Below are 16,976 nucleotides of genomic sequence, written 5' to 3'. Positions count from 1 at the left end.
AAAAAAAAAAAAAAAAAAAAAAAAGAGCAAAATGTAGCATCAAGCCAGACAGAAGTGCTGCTCACTGCACGGAGCGTCACACAAAACATTTCAGCTTTTTTATTCATAGTTAAATCAAACGACTGATGCTTTGATTGAGCCTAAGAGAAGAGGGGGAGTTGTTCTGAGATGTGAGCGCGGCTCTGAGCGAGGCTCGCACTCGGCAAAACAGGAGAAGAGGTGTAATGTAATACTAAAAGCTTAATGTACAGTAAGTGAGCGAGAGGCTTCTCTCGAAAGTAGAACACTACACTGGCACTGTGCTTTTTTTAGGGATCTGCTGAGAGGGAAACTGAAGCCCTTGTTCTTGACGAGAGCAGAGTCGACTTTTTGAAAACAACCTTATGCTCAGGTCAGGAGCGGAGCGGTGAGAAGGACGGAGCCGGAGGTCAGGCCCTTTGCCCACTTCACCCTGACACCTCTGCAAGTACCAGCCAGCGACTGATGACAATTTAATAGCCATAAAGTTGCACAGAATGAGGACCTCTCACTTGTGGATCTGTATGTGGTACTTGACCGAGATGTCCTCCTAGTTCTAATGGCGATGCACTGATCCCACTGTTTGAAAGGACAAATACAAGTGGTTACAGCTACTTGTTGATAACGAATACTTATTAAATGACATAAAGCCTCATTTATACTCCATACGCAGAGGATACAAGAGGGCTATGCGTTGCAGCGAACCACCAGACCCTCCAGTTGCTGCTTTTGCATGAACTAGCTTTTGCCTCTTCTTGATATATTGTTAGAACATTATTTTACAGACTGCTCCTCAAAACATGCAGGACAGGGGTCCTCCAGGCACAAGGAGGGACACCCTCACTTTAAGGTAACTGTCAAATAAAGAGGTCCATGCAGAACAAAAAGCTGGTTTCCTTTCAGTGACAGCTGTTGCTTTTTCAGTCCAGAATTAGTTAGATTACTGTGCAACTTGGTCTTGTTGTGAACAACGATAATTATGTTATATTTAATTGAATTCCATTATGCTCTACAAGGTCATTAATCATCACAGAATTCCAACAGTGCATAATAACTTGTTTACAAAAAGGCTTAATCCGTTTAGAAAATGTAGTTTCTTGGAGATGATGTTGTAGATTTTAACATGTAAGTCTAAGCTGGACTTTCAGAAGTCATTTAATCTTCTTCATTCCTATAAATTAAAGCTTTTTCAAGTGCATGCCATTTCATTTGTTAAATATCGTGAGCATTATGGGGGAATACTGCTCCAGTTCTACTATGCTAGTGTCTACTGCGCAACTTTGCAAAGCCACAGAAGAAATGCATTTATCAAATCTAATCTTCATGAAAGCCTCGCTACACAAGAGACTACTTTCCACTGAGATTTACAGTGCTGGTTATCCCAAAAACATCGAGAATATTGTTTTTAAAACAGTCATACAATTCAAAAATGGTTTGGAAAGTTATTACTAACTGTAATGATCTGGACCAGAATAAACAAACAGTAGATAAACCAAAAAAAAAAAAAACAAAACATATTTTAAAGAGTGTCAAATGCTACAAATCATCTAGAGATAAAGTAAAGTTGTCCCTGATGTGCTAATAACAGGGTGAAATCGCAAATACAGTTGGTTTTTTATGTCAAATTGTGGCCATGCTCCTGAGGTTTCGCCTTATCTGTACGCCAGCTCCAAAAAAAAAACGTATCAGATTGCACCGTGGCTTAGATCCAACGCCCTGCCAAAGTAAAAATTCAGCTGCTACACGAAAAGGGATGTATTTGTTTGTCTCTCACAAAGGACTTCAAGCTCCCAGGCCTTGATGTGGACTCCGTGAGGATTCAGGGGGAAAAAAATGTGAAAGATTGAGGTGAGGGATAGGTTTATGCATGGGTACAGTTGCCGTGCTCTTTATTTAGCATGCTTGCGTGCTTTGCAGTTTATGCCTCGGAGAGGGGCTGAAAATCTACTGAAAAATCCACAAGGATGGGTAAAAAAGATGTTACGATCAAAGCTAGCGTGCAGGAAAGGTACTCGGCTCCATCAGCTCAGTTCCGACGCTTCTGTTTTGTACATACGTATGGCAACCTCTTACTTTTGTGGAAGCCTTCAGGGAAAAAGGTTGAAAAACTTCCTCTGAGCAAACATTAATCCTCATTTAAACTCGACTCACAAAACTTACAGAAAGCAGGTCAAAAGGTCTTTTTGTTGGAAAAGCTCAGCACCTCACACTATTTAAACCCCTGGGATGTGAGACGAGGGAGGGGAAAGCTTTCATAGCCTGCCTGAGGTTCTAAATTATATTTCCAAGCAAATACACAGTGCAAACTTTTAGATAATAGAAGTTAAGCATGTCTTCTGACTTTTTTTTCTCTCTCTCTCTCTCTCTCTCTCTCTCTCTTTCACAACGTCACAAAGAGAACTGGACGACGGGAGAGTTTGTGAGTGTCAGACTGAGATGACACTGGAGGCAGACGAGCTGTGCGGCTAACAGACAAACGAGACGTCCGTGCTGTGACAAAGACAAAGAGGCCAAAAAGGGAGGAAGGAGACGGTGCGCGGGGAGCGAAGCTCCTCTGGGTCATTAGGCTACAGACAGACACATGCAGGTGCCACCTCATCCGTCATTCTCTCCCACTCCTGGCCAACAGGCACCGGGGCATTGAGCCATGCTCAGTGAACCTGACATGCGCCGGAGATACTGTAGCAAATGAAGATACACTGCGCAGCCTGTGGACACTAATTGCGCTCCTACATTTTCAACAGTCTGCCACCATTCTGGCTGTGTACAGCTGTGAGTGATGGGCACATTTAATATACGATGCACAATGGTAAGAACAGCACGGTGGGCACGGCAGATTGAATGAAGATTTCCTGTCTGTTTATTCAGGCATTTGGCCGTTTCCATCTCGTGTGTCGCACTCTGGAGAGCTGCGATACCACAGTTAGCCATGACATCTCAACCTAACTTTCCATTATTAGAGCGTCTGCTGTCAGATAAAGCCGTGATAAGACAATACGGCGCTGCCTTGGCACAGCAGCCGCACAGATTCACCCAGACACATCAGACAAGACAAATAGACCTCAGCTAATGCTGACAGAGCAGCCTGGGTGGAAAATTTAGACAGACTTTCAATCATTCCTTTGACAAGTGGGGACATATTCAAGCAAGCGGATTTCTGTTTCCATAATTTCAAACCCTATAATCCATTTTTGTCCCCTGTCAGGGCTTGAATGACTGATTCACTGGACTGAACTGGGAAGACAAGTCACCTTGGCAACAAATTGAGTATATACAACGAAAACCTCACGTCGTTGGAAATGTGCCAAAGCACGAGGTGCTAAAATTACATGGTTTCAACATGTGGTGAGTATGTAAGCTGCACACGGATGTGAAGTATAATGCAAGAAGAAAAGATTCCTTTAATCTTGCATTAGATGGAGTGTTTCCGCCCAAACACTAAGAACAAATACTCCTCTTTTGTACATTAGAAATAGATGTGACGCACCTGTAGTGCCTATTTTACCCATCCGCTTGATACCAAACAACATTATCTTGCCTCGTCTTTCCACTTGACGAGTGTGAGTTCAATATTCATTCTCTTTGTATTCCAGTTTTTGTCTCCTCCAATTCCTGAAGGGAATGTCTTGTTCCTTTTTAGCTGCCAAATCCTCCACGAGCTTCACAAGCTGGGAGCAAATACTGTTTGTCAGCTTTTTGGTGTTGGGCAGGTAGCAGACAAGCTGCCTGCTCGTGCCACTAAAACAACACTCTGAAAATCTGAACGCTGAAGCTAAAATGGCGAGCTCAAAAACCAGAAGAAAATAGACCCAAACTAACTATAAAGCTCTACTAAACAAAGGGAAACTGCAAGCCAGGTTATAACTGCCCTACTTGGTTTTCTTTGAAGCAGAAATTCAATTTTTTTTAATAAATATTTAAGCACCAAGATACCAAGGAATAATAAAAAAAAAAAAAGAACAAAAAAGATCAATTCAGATATCAGGTAAAAGCTGCGATTAAGGATCAATATTTTTATCCGAGGCTGTTGCACGCATCGCAAAAACACTGACAGGAGAGGAAAGCATGATGACGATCTCACATAAGCAATTTTGATTCGGCTATATTGACGGACAGAAAACTAAATTTTTACGTATATCCCTCAAAAAAAAAAAAGAGAAATGGAGCGAGAGAGAGAGAGAGAGAGAGAGAGAGAGAGAGAGAGAGAGAGAGAGAGAGAGAGAAGTAAATTAGTTATATGCTTAACAAAAACCTCATTCTCCAGCCAGGGTAAATGACTTTTTGGGCAAAGTGAGTCCACAGCAAACAAAACACTGAATGAGTAACATTCGTCCCCCGCAGTGGTTTTAAATGGAGCTGCAGAGTGGCTCTTGTGCATCACAATTACCTGCCGGCATCTGCGTCTGCATCATTAACATAAGCAAGATATGTCACTTCAGTGAGATACTGCCGAAGGACATGAGGCGCTTTGAAGCTGAATTACTGAGTGTCAGAAGGAAAGTGGCAGCGACGCATGATGTAGTAATGTTCCTCTCAGTGTATGGAAATACAATAAACAAAAGGTGCTGGGATGAATATGAAATGCAAACACACGGTGCCGTAAAGCGCAGGTGAGCGTCTCGGATTGCAGCTCGACAGCTGGACGGCTTGAAGACGCTCCGCTCGATGCGACTTGTTTGTCTATTTTAATACTCTTCAATTTATTCAAAATAATTGGTGGGGATGAGTCACCTGTGTTCAATCGCACCTGTACACTCTGTCTGACACAATTATCTGACATCTGAAAAGAACGGGATCGAATCCACCGTCTTATCGCTCAAGGGAGAGAGGAAACGCAGCAGAGCTTCAAAGCACACACTTTGAAGGATAAGGAAGGAAGAAGTAAATAAAATACTTGTGACAAATGTGAGCCCAAGACGTGTGGAGAAGTGACCAAAGCAGAGTCGAGACTGGCGAAAGATCCACTTTAGGTTATGGTCTCCCTGCATGCCTTCCTTCTTTTAGGTCCGATTCTGTGACATTTCACGAGAAAATGGTGGGTAAACGGACATTCAACGACCAACGACAAAGTTGGATTATTTTTCCTGTTGATTTTAAACTACAGATTTACCAAGTCTCAGGAGAATATGGACTGGGGGTCATGAACCTCTGGAGGCAAACACTGTTGATATCGTCAAATTACTCACGCATGTGCGAAAAAATATTTATTAGGACAATACACTTGCAGTAAAGTGATGGAGTGGGAGTTTTTAAGACAAGTTCCACCTCAGAAGACATTTTCAAAAGGTTTTCAGTGTGTTTGAGCCCCATTGTATGAACAGACACCCAAAGCACAACAGATGTTTTCTGTTTTCACTGGAAAACAATGTATATGGGAGATAAAATTCTTTAGGTGATGTACTGTATTTAAAAAAAAAGCAAGCCTGTCAAAACTCATTTACATTTGACAAAAAAGGCAAATTTCTAGAAGAGACTGTCTCATAAAAATGCAGCTCTACATAAAAATATATATTTATGGCCAGAACTTGTCGCAACACGTCAGGATATCTTTGCTGATAGTGGAAGCTGCAACATTCCCCACTGTGTGGTATCATCGCAAACAGCCACAAACAGCCACATTACAGGTGTTTCAACATCCTCAGCTTTAGTGATAAACAGACTAACGTCTCCATCTGAATCCTTGCTGACCTCAACTTCCTCCACAGTCATGCCACCAATAATCCACATGTATATAATACAACATTTCACTATGATAATGCTATCCAATTGAAATGAACGGAGAATAATAATGCAACAATTGAAATGTTCAAGATGTCACTCAATTTATCATCTATTGGTGGGAAGAATATGTTGAGAAAGGTAACCGAGTAAAATGCAATATTTTACATTACACCATGAATTCATGGTCTCTTGGATTTACACTCCTAAATGTTTCTTTTAGTCTCAAATTTAACTTTAGAGGAACAAAGAAAAAAGACCAAAAAGATATGGGGTCTAAGATTGGTAATATGTTGAAATGAGCCAGTCAAACAGCCCCGTCTATAACCCAAGGTGCAGTGGTTTTTGTGCTGTGCAAAGACAAAAGGCGTGACGAGCAGAGCAACAGTGACACTGGAGTTCAGACCTGGCGAATGCTCAATTAAAGGGCACCGTGCTGCCTGCAAGAAAGGGTAAATCAGAAAATAATATACAGATCCTTGTCGCCTCTTCCAGCCTGGACACATCGTCCAAGCTCACCTCTTAAGTGAATCTCTGATAATGTGCTGAGGAAAAGTCAAGAAACGGTACGCAAGCCACGGAAAGTGCCAATTCAACCTCCACTTCTTTCTCCCCTCTCACCGGCCATAAAACGCAGTGTAATAGGATTCCTAAGCTTTTCCAGTGACTGCTTCCACTATCACACAGACATTTAAGTGCACTAATCCATGACAAATTGTCTCATCTGATCCATGACAAATCGTCTGAGGGGCCGATGGAGAGGAGGAGATGAAGGAGGGGTGCTGTGGGTGGGGGGTGGGCAGGGGGATGAGGAGTTGGGGGAAGAGACCCGGCGCGGAGGGAGCGCCGCTCGACACCTGAGTGATCAGGCAGCAGTTACTGCCTTGTTTTTCAGAGGTTGCTTTTATTACCTTGAAGGGCGCGCTGCGTGATAAAGAGTGAGAGATCACACGGCGCTGACGAGCTCTCCACCTAAGCCTGTGGTTTTCAAAGCAATTATAATCCCATGTGGAGGTAGATTATAGGATTTCAGCTCCTTTGTTGGCGAAAAGGCAGGATTTGCAAATGTCATGTTCGCAAAATGAATGTTTCTAATTAAATTTAACTCATATATAATTTATGATATCCCTCACCCTGTAGCTTCAATTAGTGTAAAACCTGTCATCTCAGAAAGGTTTTCACATGAGAGCGTCAATATGTAGTCAAACATAGGAACGAGGACAAAAAACACAGCAGCTTCAGCATCACGGGAGGTTTTATTTCACAGCCATGAATAGCAGTGAACTAAACGCACCAGCGTGCGTGCATCTGGAACGCATGTGGTCATACTTCCTTACGAAGCAGCGCCGCGAACAAGAACGAACAATTCCCCTTCATCCACTTTACAGAAATACGATTAGGGCGTCATCCATTCAAGTGACTGTAATTTAATTGAATTCTCTTTCACAATCAGTTCTCACACTAATTAGTCCCCACAGTTTAATGAGGGTGTAAATAAAGCTGATTTAATGGCAACACAAAAACACATAAAGAGCCTACGTGGAAAGATGCTGTTGCCGACGGCATCGATGGGACCACTTTTCATCCTGTTTAAAGTCTCACACCTCCTCCCAGTCAGCCAGGCAGCTGAGATGACCACTATGGAGATGACGGTGCGGACGAGGCGCTCCGCTGTTTTCTGCTGCTGAACCGTTAGAATTAGCAGCCTGACAACTATGGAAATGAGTTCAGAGTTTAAAACCATCTAAGCGTTCAATTTGAGACTTAATTTCGTTGCGTTCCCAAACACTGTCAGAAAAATATAAATAAATAAATCATAAATCTTCTGGCTGAGTCAGCCACTCTGCAATGGAAAAAAAAAAAAAAAATCAATTCATACTATGAGTATGTATAGCTTGCACACTTCTAGACTGTCCTCATTTACCAAGGAGACAGCGCTCCTAAATCAAGCTCCTGGGTTTAGGTTTAACACCCTGTATCTTGTCAGATTTCCCCCTCCCTAGAAAACCTCTATCCTCAGATCTTACCGGAGCTTCGATAGATTCATAAAGTTGAGCCCTGCAATGTTTTGACAGGAAATGCTTTTTCCAGCTGAAGTAAAATTTCCCAAATTACCCAACGCCCGCTTTACTTTTGATCATGTTGTTGCTTTTATTTGACCATACGATGCATCGCGGCTAATCAAAGTAATTACATGTTTTCTTCCACCTCAAAGGGTTTTCTACACCGAGGGAGCAGCATGGCACATTGAACAATGAGCCCATTAAAATGCATTTCGATCACTTGGGATTAGACTTTAAAAGCCATTTCAAATCAATGGATAACAAAATAACGGAGGCACACTGCGTTAGCGATCAGCCCTTTTCAGCTACATCACAGAATACTTTGAAGAGTCACGTGAGTACAGTCCTGTTACAAAGCAGAGCTTATGGCGGGAAGGTCGCAGTGAATGCCACTGATTATCCCCGTCGCTTCCAGGACAATATGTATATGCGAGGCACTTAATGCCGAGAACAAATATTTAATTGGTTGAGACTTAATCTGAAGGACAGCACTTGCAGTTTTTTGTCTAAAGTTAAAAGCACAAGCTTCACTCACATACATGAACGTTATCAGTCCTGCTTTACTGTTTCCGCATAGTTTCATGTGAAAACAATCAAACTTTCATTGCGTTTTGGGTGTTGGTTTACATGACAATGGTGCTTGGGCCCAAAGAAAATTCAGCTTTCTGAAAACAGCTCCCAAGGTGGAATGTTTCAAAAACAGTCCGACTCTGTCTCCATGCGCACACAACGTTTCTGAAACCCTGCGACTGTGGAGGCGCACTGCGCATGCGTGGATGAACAGTAACAACAATGGTCGCTTCCAGAGTGGAATAACTCCATTTTCTCCTGGGACTTGGTAGTTTTATAGTTGACAGTCAGCTGTGACAGGAATTCAACTTTAGTTAGAGATAGTATAGCTCGCCCACTCCTTTCTGCACATAACGCTTGGCTGGTAATGCCTATACTGTTGTGTCTTGTCATCAACGCAGAACCCAAAAAAAAATGGTCAAACAAACCGTCAGCAACAGATTGTCATCAAAGCGCAGGGTAGAGCTAGTTTTACAGCTGCACCTGTTCTGTTAGATCTGAGACTCTTTTAAACCAGCCTGTCAGAGTCGTAATAAAACAAAGCAGCAGCTAAAGTGTTGTTATATCCAGACTGGCCCTCTGGGTATTAATATACAGTGAACTGTATGCATATTTCAGCTCCTATGTGGAAACAAATACAGCACCTGCTAAGTAAAACTTAATGACGGAAACACTCCGCTCACAAGACGTCGGAACACACGTTCATTTATCTTTAAAAGACGCTAAATCCACGTCTGCTTCTACAGAGGAAACTTGTTCGCACATTTCCTGACGTGTGATGGAGTCTCGTGTCAGGAGTGGCCTGGTTTGTGCAGCAGCGAGCCCGTCAGCTCACCGTGTTGGCAGGTGTGGAGAGTGCACGGCCCGGCGTGTGTGTGTGTGTGTATGCGTGTGGGTGTCATGTCACATTCGGCTCATCTGTCAATGTAGTGGATTATTTCTTGAGAGACCAGAATTGGCTGCCCAGAATCAGGGCGCCATCAATCTTCAGCCGCACGAGCAGGACGCAGAGGGGGCCGGCGGGCGGGGACGGCAGACCGCGGAGCAGAGGCTCATGGGAAAGAGAGCGGCAGCACCGCTTCCTGAGCAGGTGACGAAGCAGTCGGGCAACTCGTTACTCAATCCCCGCCTCAGTGGTGACTATGCCGATTTGTCACGGAAATGCTACAGGAAATAAATAAATAAAAACCATCTTGAAACTTCAACCACCTTTTTTTTTAGCGCTTGCTGTCAGCTTACTGTTTCAGGAGGCAGATAAGCTGACTTCTCAAACACTGTTAGACGCTTCAACAGGCTGGAGGATAACATGACCTTCACTTCCTCTCCTCGGATACCCACACAACACTTTCTCTCTGTATTTTTGTCTATGTTGGATTTATGTTAGCTTTTGTACCACTTGTTTTTTTCAGACGGTTTGTCGGGCTGTGAACTAAAAACCAAACAAAAAAAACAGATGATTTCAGCATTTCTCAAAAGATGAAAAACACCATATTTCTTTCTCAGAATCAAGACTTCCCAGCAGATAGAGCAGTACAGCAAGACAACACAGGAATCCAGCTACTGCTTATATTCATTGTTGATTAACTTCAACCAAATGGGATCAAAAACCTCAGTGAATGGTTGGCGAGTGTGACTCGGCGATAAATTGATTTTTCTATTCATCTTTTTCCGCCCGACATGAAGTATGTTTTAATGCTGCATTTCACACGCTTCATTAGCTGAGAAATTGTACAACTTCATTTACAGTGCTGCAGCCAGTACACCACGTCATTCACAGAAACACACACGCATTATTTGATAATGAAAAACAGCAAAGCATGAAAGCTGATGGATTTTTTCCAAGGCAAGACATCTCTTTCTTTAGCCTTTTTTTTTTTTTTTTTTTTTTTCCCCACAACGTCCTACATAGCCATATCTATTTATATCTGAGGGTTCTGGCCTCAATGAAACCAGAGAGCCTCTCAAATTATAAAATCAATTCTAATTCAAATATTCATCATAGCATTTCAATTCGGAGAGAGCCGCTCTGGTTAGATCGGTTAACGCCACTCCATGGCTGAGTAAGATTGATGTCAGCTTAATCCGCTTAGAAAAACATAATGTACAGTAAATTGTACAGTGACTGAGCAGCAGAAGGGGTGTAAAAATAAGGAGGGATGAGTTTTTCTTGAGTGGCTACCATCAGCCCTGAAAAGCCTGCTGATTTAAACTGTTAAATCCGGAGATGAAGATAGTCAGCATCAATTAGGGAAGTTCCCTCTTAACTATTAAAGTTTTCTGAGCATTGCTTGCATTAAATAACATTATAACAGATCAATGTTGACACAGATGCTTGTGCACTGTAAAACACATCTCTTTTTAATTACCTCTCGGGCATTTTGTTCAGAATGTAGCAGCTCAGACTAAATCGTTCCGATAATGTAAATGAAATCGGAGACTTTAAGAGATTAAATCAACAGAGCGAGTGTTTTTCATCCATCTGCACAGTGTAAAGCTCGCATTCCCTCACACTTGATGTGTCCCGGACACGGCTCCAGTATCCCCAGAGGACCAATGAAAACGCCGCTCTATAATGGCCCAAGTGAGAAAATGGTGTGTAAACGTGCGAGCCTGCACATGTCTGACCCTGCTTTGTGCAGTTTGTGGTAAGTGTGTGAGTTGATCTGTCTGACAGGAAACCTCCCAGAACCCTCACCCATCACCATCTTTTAGCTGGATGGCTCTTCGACGACGGGATGGAGATGAAGGGCAGTGGGGGGGCAACAACTATTTTCTTTCCCCCTCTTTCCCCTTTGAGACCACTGCATTATTCAGAAAAGACACTTACTGAGCCTTGCACTTCCTTGTACATCTTTGGCACCAAGCTTGACTTGCCAACCAGTCAAACTCCTTCAAATGAAAAAAAAATGGTGGGGGGAAGAAAAAAAAAAAAAGCCAAACTCGAAGCCTTTAAAAATTCATCCGGAGCTCTCTGTTGCTCATCCCTTACCCACTTGCTCCAATTAATGGGGCCAGGATACTTTGAGAACTTTCTATCTATCATAGCTGGGATTTTCAAGTGTCAGCTGTTCCACAGCAGAAGTAAGTCGCTTCTCTGACATGCTGCTTAAAGTCACCAATGTTCAACACAAGATAATTCAATGCTCGAGTTTCTTCTCTTTCTCCCTCCCTATGCTTCAAACACACACACACACACACACACACACACACACACACTGAAGATAGCATCAATGTTTAACAGCTGCTTGGCATCCACAGAAAGCCCCTCTTCGCGGCAGACTTCGGTATGGAAGTCACACTCATTGTTACCAGCTTAAGGGAAACGTTTGCTTTGCTGTGTCTTATTAGAAAAAAGGAGAAAAAAAAAACTTTACTTCCCCCCCCCATATAACACTCCCGCATAACACTATAAGCAATTCTCATAAGCTTTTCTCATAATCAGAGCATTAGATCCGCCTCTGCGTCTCCGCTCCCCTTTTGCCCCCACGGTGCAGAAGGCGTCGGGCTTAATTGCCAAACGCTTCCAGTGCAAAAGAGGGAAACATAATTGTCATTTCTATCCAAGCCACAGTGATCAAAGCTCCCCTGGCTACCAGTGCAGTAATAGGGATTTTTGCCTAAAGCTTGTCCTACTCGGAGCAGTCTGCCAGCAAGATTCAGGGTGCAGTAGTCAAGAATTCCTCGTTGCGCACATGAATCATCCCACCACTAGCTTACTCACAACGTTCAAAGACTTCTAACGGGGCCTCGATGTCGAGATCTACACAGAAGCAGACAACTCAGCCACAGAGCCAAAGTCAAAGCAGCCACGTGCACTCCGAAAATAGCACATTGTAAACGAGTACGTAGTTTTGAGTATGATTACATCTAAGTATGTAACACGGAATTAAAACCAACGATTAGAAGTCTCCCCTTCGGCTCATCCTGATCGACCATAGTGAATCACCGCGTTACGCTGCCCAAAGAAATCATTCTGACACGCGGCAGCAGTCTCTGGATGCTGTTTCCGAGCAGCTAAAGCTGCCCATAGAAGAAGGCAGCATCTCATTCAGTCGAACTCTTCAAAAGAGGCACACGTACCCAAGGTGAGGATGTCGGTGCGGCCGGGCCGGGCCACGTGGTGCTGCTGGATGGTCTGGTAGAGTGTCGCCTGGCACAGCAGCAGGAAGCCCAGGCTAATCCACATGGCCAACAACCAGGACATGGTAAGGCCGGGTCTGCAGGAGGGCACACAGCAGGGGGGGGGAAACAGCATTACACCGTGTTCTAACACATATGTACTTGTATTTAACTGTTGCGAACCAAAAACACAATCAAAAATCATTTTGGGGCATAAATACTGAAACCCAAATATGTAGTGCAGGAGTTTATTTTAGAGCTATGTGTGTCTTTAGGTGGAGAAAAGCCCCTGCAGGCAAACGATTCAAAAACCTGATCAAACACAAACTTATTCTTGTCAGTGTGTTTCTTGTCCAGACACCCTGTGGGAGACTTTACACACACACACACACACACACACACACACACACACACACACACACACACACACACACACACACACACACACACACACACATATATATATATATATATATATATATATATATATAAGCATGTCTCCATATATGTATGTATATAAGAATTAAATTAAACGATTTCAGCCAAAATAAAGAGTTTTCTTTAAGAAAAGCACTGTCCCCTCTTTTTTGGGAAAACTTCAGTGATTATTTACAGCTGTAAAAATCTGACACATGAATATTCCAAACATTGCTTTTCTGAGCACGATCAGCTTTCTTGCAGATTTGTTCAGCGACTGCCTAATGACTGGTGAGGGCCAGCATATGGAGACACGCCTTAGCCCTTATTGAATAATGAGGCTCTCCTCCTTTCCAGGTGGTATTAGCACTTTTCTCCAGTCACCAGCATGCAATGAGGAGTTTATACAGCATCACTCTGACTCCTAAAACAGTGACCCGGGGAGTACAGGGTCCCTGTATACGTCAGACTCTTAGAAACAGACCCTTCAGATTTGAGCTTCATCATATTTGGAATCTTTTGAGCAGTGATTGAAATTTTTTATTAATTTCAAAGTTTAAAGATGCATGGGGGGGATTTGTGTATTGGTAATGTCATCCTCAAATCAAGAATATGTATCATGTTGACAGTAGGTGTGAATGCTGCACGTGTCAGATTAAAGGGTGTGGAAACAAAATATGATTTTCAGAAATCCCCAAAACACTGCTTGTTGGCACAGATTACACAGATTTAGTGTTTTGATCTGCTGCACTCTGAGATTAAAGCCATTTGCAACTAAATGTTCCCTGTGCGTTCTGCACCCTTGGTGACATTGAAGCTGCTTAATATTCACTGAAAATTAAGCATATCATTATGAACAGCCCATTGTAAGTCTCCACCCCTGCACTAAATCCAGCCTAATCCGCGGGTTTTGCTGGAAATGTGAAGCGGTGCCATGGGTTTGTTTTCCCTTCTCTCTCCCTTTTTTTTTTAATACATATTTTTGGGACCATGCAGAATTATGATCTCCTGGCCAGGCTGGTGTTTATTCAGAGGATCCGGTGCATCTTGCTCACAGACTCGGTGTGTTTCTCCCGGTAACCGGAGAGCTTTCTTACCGAAGAGGACGAAAAAAAGAAAGGCGCGCGTAATCGGCTCCGTTTGCGCACGAAAACGCACGGAGGAGTCACGTGAAGGCAAAAAAAAAAGAAGTGAGGACTGTTAACTTGAAGGAGAAGGAAAAAAACATCTTCATTTTAAAAAAGAGAAAAACTTGCAGTCGCTGCCAAACACTGATTTCGACCTCGCGCGCGCCCGCGTTCCTTCATATCCGGCTTGTTTTCTCGAGAACCGAGAGCAGTTGATTTCTTTTATTGTCGTGTCGGCTGAGGCACGAGCTCATCTGCGTGCGTGAGTGGCGAGTCCGGCGTGAGACAATAAACGCGATCGGAGTTGAAACAGCGGCAGACGCACCTGCAGGCGCCAAACACACCGATGCACCTGCGTGGATTCTCCTCTGGTGTGGAGACAACTTCTGCAGCGATCCTCTCAACCACATGAGAAAGAACTTTATAGAATTGTGTTCAGTGTCCCTGTATATACACTGTGCACGTGAGCATGCACCCTGCAGAGTTTCACTGACACTGTTTGCAACTTATGCAAGGTTTCCCTTCTAGAATCACAAAGTGGTTCAGAGGAAGCTGTTCAGTGTTGGTGTTTTTTTTTTTTTTTAACCCTAACTCCAAATGGACCCCCTCCTGTCATTCACACCACCCCCTACAGAAAACACCAGATGTAATCACAGAAAGTATCACACCCTTACCTGAGCAGAGTGATCAGAGAGAAAAGAGTTCAGTCAGAATCAGTGGTCGCCTGCCCACCCAGCAGACTCACTCCTCATTCTTAAATCCATCCATACTTTAAAGCAAGAGGTTTCTGCCTTGAAATTCCAGTAACCAGATTGAAAAAAAAAAAAAAAAAAGAAAGAAAGAAAGAAAAAAAGAAAGGAAAAAGGTGGGTTGAAAGCTGTCCTTTTCTTCCTCAGAATTTCCTCCACTGGACCTTTGCTTAGTTCCTCTTTTTTTTTTAATCCTTGGCAAACACAGTCACCAGGCACAAAATACCCAGGGGTCTGTGTCAGAAACTGGCCGGGATTTGAGGGATGGGAGGCGGATCATGTCACTGCTGTATCAGCCACATTCGCGCAGAGCTCCCCTTCCTTCCTTCAGTGTCCCTTCTCCATCAGTAAAACTCCTCTGCTGTGATGACAGGGAGCTAATTTACCCTCCTCACTTGTCGTCTCCTTCTCACGCATGCAGCTGAAGGCTCCTGTGGAATGACTGCTCTGTCTGCTCTTGGCTGCATCCCCCCATTGAGAAGCTGTGCTGATAGTGTGAGCCTCAGTCCTCTCTCCAACGCTCTAAGTAGAGAGTCTGTGTCAGACAGGCAGCGCAAGTGTGAGTGAGCGTGCATGTGTGTGTGTATTACAATGTAGCCCAGCTGGAAGAGAGAGAGAGAGAGAGAGTGAGAGAGAGAGAGCTGAGAGTCAGATCACATGTCTTAAAGCAAGACTACCCACTTCTGCATCAAGACTTCATCAGCAAATGAAGCATGCTTAATTAACCCTCCCCTCTTTACATCCCAACCTCCCGTCCACAACGTCAGGAGACACGCCACTGTAGCCCTCAGCTCACTTTTGAATGTGTCAGGATCTGTGTGTGTGTGTGTGTGTGTGTGTGTTGCAGAGGGTGTGCCTCCTTTAGTCATCAGCCTGCAGCTTTTTAGGGGTGAAAGCAAAATGCTCGGAGCGTAGTACTTTTAATAGAAGGCACAGCGCCTCGTCAGAGCTCTACAGTCACCATATGATCCATGATGAGCTGCCGCTGCTCTTTCGACCTATTTGTGCAGCGCCGAAAGAGAGTTGTTTGTTTTAGCGGCCAGCCTGTTGGAGGATGTTCCCCCACTGCCGAGGCAAACTTGCGTCCACAGCGGCGGTGCGAAAGAGCCCGCGAGCCGCCTTCTGTCGCTCCCGCCTCTGAAGGGGAAGACATTTACTCCACTTTTGCGTGAGTGTGCCAGTTTGTGTGGGTGCTTGCACGTGCATGTGCGCGTGCACGGAGCCCCAACCGTGCAAGCAGGTGAAGGCAGCCGCTCTTGCTTGTGCAAAGTGTGTTTTCCTCCAACATATTTCCTTCCATATGGAGCAGCTCCCCTTTAACTCATTATACTGTTAACCAGAGATTCGCAGTATATGCCAGTCCCACGCACCTGCCATCTGACTCACTCACAGTCTGACATTTCACAGAAAATCAACCCTATGCTACACACAACAATGCACAGACGGAGGGCTAAATAAACCATCAGACAGTAAGGATTGGTGTTGGTGCTGCGGGGGAGTAAATGATCTTGATGATGGATATTGGTTTTTTTTTTTCTCTCTTCAAATTGTTACGGAACACAATTCTATGAATTTTGCGCATGCAGCCAAAAAATATGACTAGCTTGGAGGTTAGCCTTCGTCATCGCTTGTGTGTGGCATCGAACACTTCAGCTGCTGGTCACAGCATCCTGGACCATCTCCGCCTCTCCCATCACAGTCGCAGCGCCCTGTGACAGCCAGATGTGCTCAGAGTTGCCTGGATGTGGGAACATGCACAGTGTGGCCAAATGGATAAAGTGTGTATGCATGTTGGAGGGACGCCGGTTTTTATTCTCCCCACCAGGTAACTCAAAGTGTGATGTGAGTACCAGAGAGGGTAAAATGGTAGCTGTTAGCACACCATCTCTTATGCAGGAAACTGGGCAAGGAAATAAGAGTCGTGCGCTTCGTGTTGCTGTGTGTATTTTGTTTTTTGGTTTTTGGACTGCACCCTTTGAATCCACGTAGCTCTGAAATAATCCAGCGGGAAGGCTGTTATTGAAAGGCGAAGCTGCCATCTGGATCTCTGTTTGGTGAAGCACACCACGTGTTAAGTGACCAGATTCACATTAGGAGGAAACTGCAGAGCAATTACTGCATTGATTAGTGTTGTCACTGTCAAGACATATTTGCACAAAAGAGCTTGATTGCCAATAAACACAGCTCTTTGTTTG

General features: G+C 43.9%; 1 protein-coding gene across 3 annotated transcripts in view; it reads right to left on the bottom strand.

Annotated features, from left to right (window-relative positions):
* tafa1b (TAFA chemokine like family member 1b) overlaps positions 1 to 15,333 on the bottom strand; it is a 119,847-nt gene extending 104,514 nt beyond the window's left edge. For all 3 annotated transcript variants that reach the window (XR_003931438.1, XR_003931439.1, XM_030090764.1), the window contains exons 1-2: positions 14,707 to 15,333; positions 12,450 to 12,586 (exon numbers count right to left, since the gene is read on the bottom strand). Coding sequence is in view for 1 of the 3 variants with exons in the window: in XM_030090764.1 (XP_029946624.1) it covers positions 12,450 to 12,573 (124 nt within the window). In the remaining 2 variants the exon portion in view is untranslated. The remainder of the gene's footprint in view (positions 1 to 12,449; positions 12,587 to 14,706) is intronic.
* Between the last annotated feature and the right edge of the window lie 1,643 nt (positions 15,334 to 16,976).

Source organism: Salarias fasciatus, chromosome 5 (genome assembly GCF_902148845.1).
Source record: "Salarias fasciatus chromosome 5, fSalaFa1.1, whole genome shotgun sequence".
Lineage (NCBI taxonomy): Eukaryota > Metazoa > Chordata > Actinopteri > Blenniiformes > Blenniidae > Salarias > Salarias fasciatus.
The sequence above is the reverse complement of the archived record's forward strand: the minus strand, read 5'-3'. Positions and strand labels throughout refer to the sequence as shown.